This window comes from Ictalurus punctatus, chromosome 28 (genome assembly GCF_001660625.3).
Source record: "Ictalurus punctatus breed USDA103 chromosome 28, Coco_2.0, whole genome shotgun sequence".
Lineage (NCBI taxonomy): Eukaryota > Metazoa > Chordata > Actinopteri > Siluriformes > Ictaluridae > Ictalurus > Ictalurus punctatus.
The window spans coordinates 9,851,162-9,854,302 of record NC_030443.2 but is presented as its reverse complement, the minus strand read 5'-3'; the positions used below and the strand labels follow the sequence as shown (position 1 = coordinate 9,854,302).

General features: G+C 47.9%; 1 protein-coding gene across 1 annotated transcript; it reads right to left on the bottom strand.

Moving 5' to 3' along the window:
• Window positions 1-504: 504 nt before the first annotated feature.
• On the bottom strand, window positions 505-2,885 carry ier5l (immediate early response 5-like). Its single transcript, XM_017460718.2, has one exon. The coding sequence runs from the start codon at window positions 2,713-2,715 to the stop codon at window positions 1,798-1,800; it is 918 nt and encodes a 305-aa protein (XP_017316207.1). The 5' UTR covers window positions 2,716-2,885; the 3' UTR covers window positions 505-1,797.
• Between the last annotated feature and the right edge of the window lie 256 nt (window positions 2,886-3,141).

The following is a 3,141-nucleotide window of genomic DNA, read 5'->3' as shown; positions in this document are numbered from 1 at the left end:
TATCCTATATTAACACTATACTTACATGGTCTGAGCAAAAGATGATTAGGATACTAGTTCTAGAAGAAGAAGACACATCTCACCAGGACGCAAAGTGACCAGTGTTGATTATTGAATGGGTATATAGTGTACCTTATAAAGCCAAACTGATATTTGGTGTGGGTCACACACTTTACACATCTGACATCCTTCCAGTGTGAGAGCCGCAGCTGCGTGGCCTCGGAACAGCTAAGCTGCTTAGTGCTGTTATGTATCTCTCACTATTAGTTCATTCATTTCTGGGTACACACCCAAAGACTAGTGTGAGCTCTCTCTCTCTATATATATATAGTTTCACTATATAGTGTATTACATATTCATCATGTATTGAAGGTTTCTTCAATTGTTGTGCATGTCATGATCATGCAATATCGTGAACACTGCTGTAGTTCTGTGATCGCACTGAAGTTAACTTACTTAGCAAGAAAGAAGAAAGGACTCAAGTCAAGAAAAAGAAAGAAAGAATAAGTTTCATTTTTTATTAAGGTTATAAATTTTAAACAAATACTTTCTAAAACAGTTTTACCCGGTGATATACAATTTAATATGCACAAAAATACAAGAATACCAACAAAATATGGAGAGTACGTCTGCAAACGTCTTTAATTCAGTACACATAGTGCTTATATAATGTGAGGACTTATGGCTAACTTATGAGATTGCCTTTTTAGAACAAAAGGTCTAACATTGTAGAAAATAAAATCAAACCCACAAAACCAAGCAAATGCTGGCATCATGAATTACTGCGAACTTTTTCTTTTAGTGAGAGGAACAGGAGGGAAACTGTGATGCCAAATTGTCAACAACAACAACAACAACAACAAAAAGATGCCTGGCTGGTTCCATCCATCACGCCGTGCATTCTGGGAGTTGTGTTGTTAATTAATGGGCCCCAACGTTGAGTGAGATGAGGTGACTGGCATAAATGGACTACAAACACACTGGTACTGCAAGTTAGTGCAGTAAACAAAATGCACCAGGTATTTCCACTTCAAAACACAACAGACAACAAAACCAGAGAGAGGATTCTCAAATATTGCACCTTCTTCAGCTGACATGATTGCCTTTCGTGCTATTAAAGGTGTAATCAGAAATATGCCAGTCCCTCCATCATCTAGCCTCACATGTTGATCCTGTGAGCAGTTCAGCTAGTCTTCTGCCTGGAGCTGTTTCATAAACAGATGTTACAAACAATAAAAATTAAAAATAAAAAAAAAGTATAAAAAGCACGCAGTCATGACTGAGAACGTGCAATGTTAGGATGATCTGTTTGTGTTATTTCAAACATTACATGGGTAATGTTATTTTACAAGACATCTCAGTGAAGTTCCTTATCAAACAACTCAAAAAAACAAAACAACCCACGAGCAAAAAAACAAAACAAAAAACAAACAACAACAACAACAACAACAAAAAACATTCAAAACCTGCCATGTTCGTGGTGAGAGCTAGCTAGCAGTTCCGCGTTGGGGTTTAAGGCAACGAAATTCGTTGAGATCATTTCAGCAACAAAATGTTCGAGATGTCAACGTTGTCGGTGTAGAAGGACACACACACACACACACACACGCACGCACGCACACACACACACGGCAGGCGTCCACTCCGCGCCTCCCCACAAACGAACGAAACGAAAACAAACCTAACTCGAGTGTTTTAAATAACGTTCTGTTGCAAAAATAAAGTCTCAGGCTTTGTACAGTTCGGTTTTTTCTCATTTCATCATAAAGGATTTGAGTCTATTTCTTTAGCACAGGGTCAAAAAGCTACGATGGCTCTGGTCCATGCCCCTAAACTCGCCAGCGCCTGCTTGCTGCAGAACTGTCCGTTAAGCGCTTGCTCTAAGTCCGCCTGCCGGCTCACAAGCCCCGAGAAGCCCGAGCCGAAGATGGAGATCAGGTTGGAGATGTTACACGCCTCCAGCGGCTCGGCGCAGCCCGCGTACGCGCACTCCTCCAACTTCTGGCGCTTGCACGGCGCGAACTCCGGCGTCTCCTCCAGCTCGGGCGCGTAGTAGCTGAAGTCCATTTTGCGCTTCCTGACCGGGCCGTGAGCGCTCGGACAGCACGGTGCAGGCGACGCGCAGCAGTCCTGATGCAGGCAGCCGTTCTCCACCGTGGTCACGACGTGCGTGTCCAGGTCCAGCACGGTGGTCTTGCTGCAGTGCACGCCGCCCGACGCCGAGAAGTCGCAGCCCGGCGCCACGGCGCACGCCTCCACGCAGCAGCTGCGGTAGAACACTGCGTCCGACTGCTTACAAGACGAATCCTCGTCTTCCTCCTCCTCGGACTGGAGCACGAGAGACGCGGAGCACGCGCCCGGAGTAGGCTGTGGAGAGCGCGGGCCGACCGGCGAGAGCGCAGCGCACAGGCTGGGTGCAGGGTTCGCCACGCCGCAGCAGCTCGGCTCCTCCTCGGCGTCCTCAGCCACGTCGAGCGGGTTCAGCTCTTGGATCTCGTTGCACACGGTCATGACCTCCTCGTACTGCTGCATCCTGTAGATCTCCGCATACTTCTCGTTCATGTAGACCTGGCGCGCGTTCCTCAGCACGTACGACACCAGGAGGTTCTTGTGCAGCTTGATTCCTCCGCGCTGCGTCCGCGAGTTGTGAATCTTCCGCAACGAGATCGAGATCAGGCTCTGCGCGTCCACCGCGCACTCCCCCGTGTTGATCATTTTACTTTTAAACCCCTGTCCCACACTTCGGCGAAGGAAGCACTCGGGCTTTCACTCAGTCGAAAGCGCGGTATTTGGTTCGGGGGCGCAGGCTCAGGTTTGCTCGGTGGTGAAACATTGAACAAGAGCGTCCCTGTCCGCTTCCTCCTAACGAGCGAGCGCCAGCGATCATTAGCCTGAGAGCCGTGCTCACAGCATATATACCGCCTGGACGTTTCCGCCCACGTAGCGACGGTCCAATCGGACAGCGAGAACGCTCATGAGCGACGTGCAAGTCCCGCCTATGTCTTTCCATTCTGGCCAATCAGAGACGGGCGGTTCTTCTGTTCTATTCAAATTCCAAACTGACTTTAGCGAGCTGGAATGTTCTCATGAGGCGCTGAACAGAGGAGACACATTTTACTTTTGCCAGCTACAGTTCTCCTT

Coding starts and splice junctions, on each gene's coding strand:
- ier5l (XM_017460718.2), bottom strand. CDS start 2,715: ATGATCAACACGGGGGAGTGCGCGGTGGACGCGCAGAGCCTGATCTCG.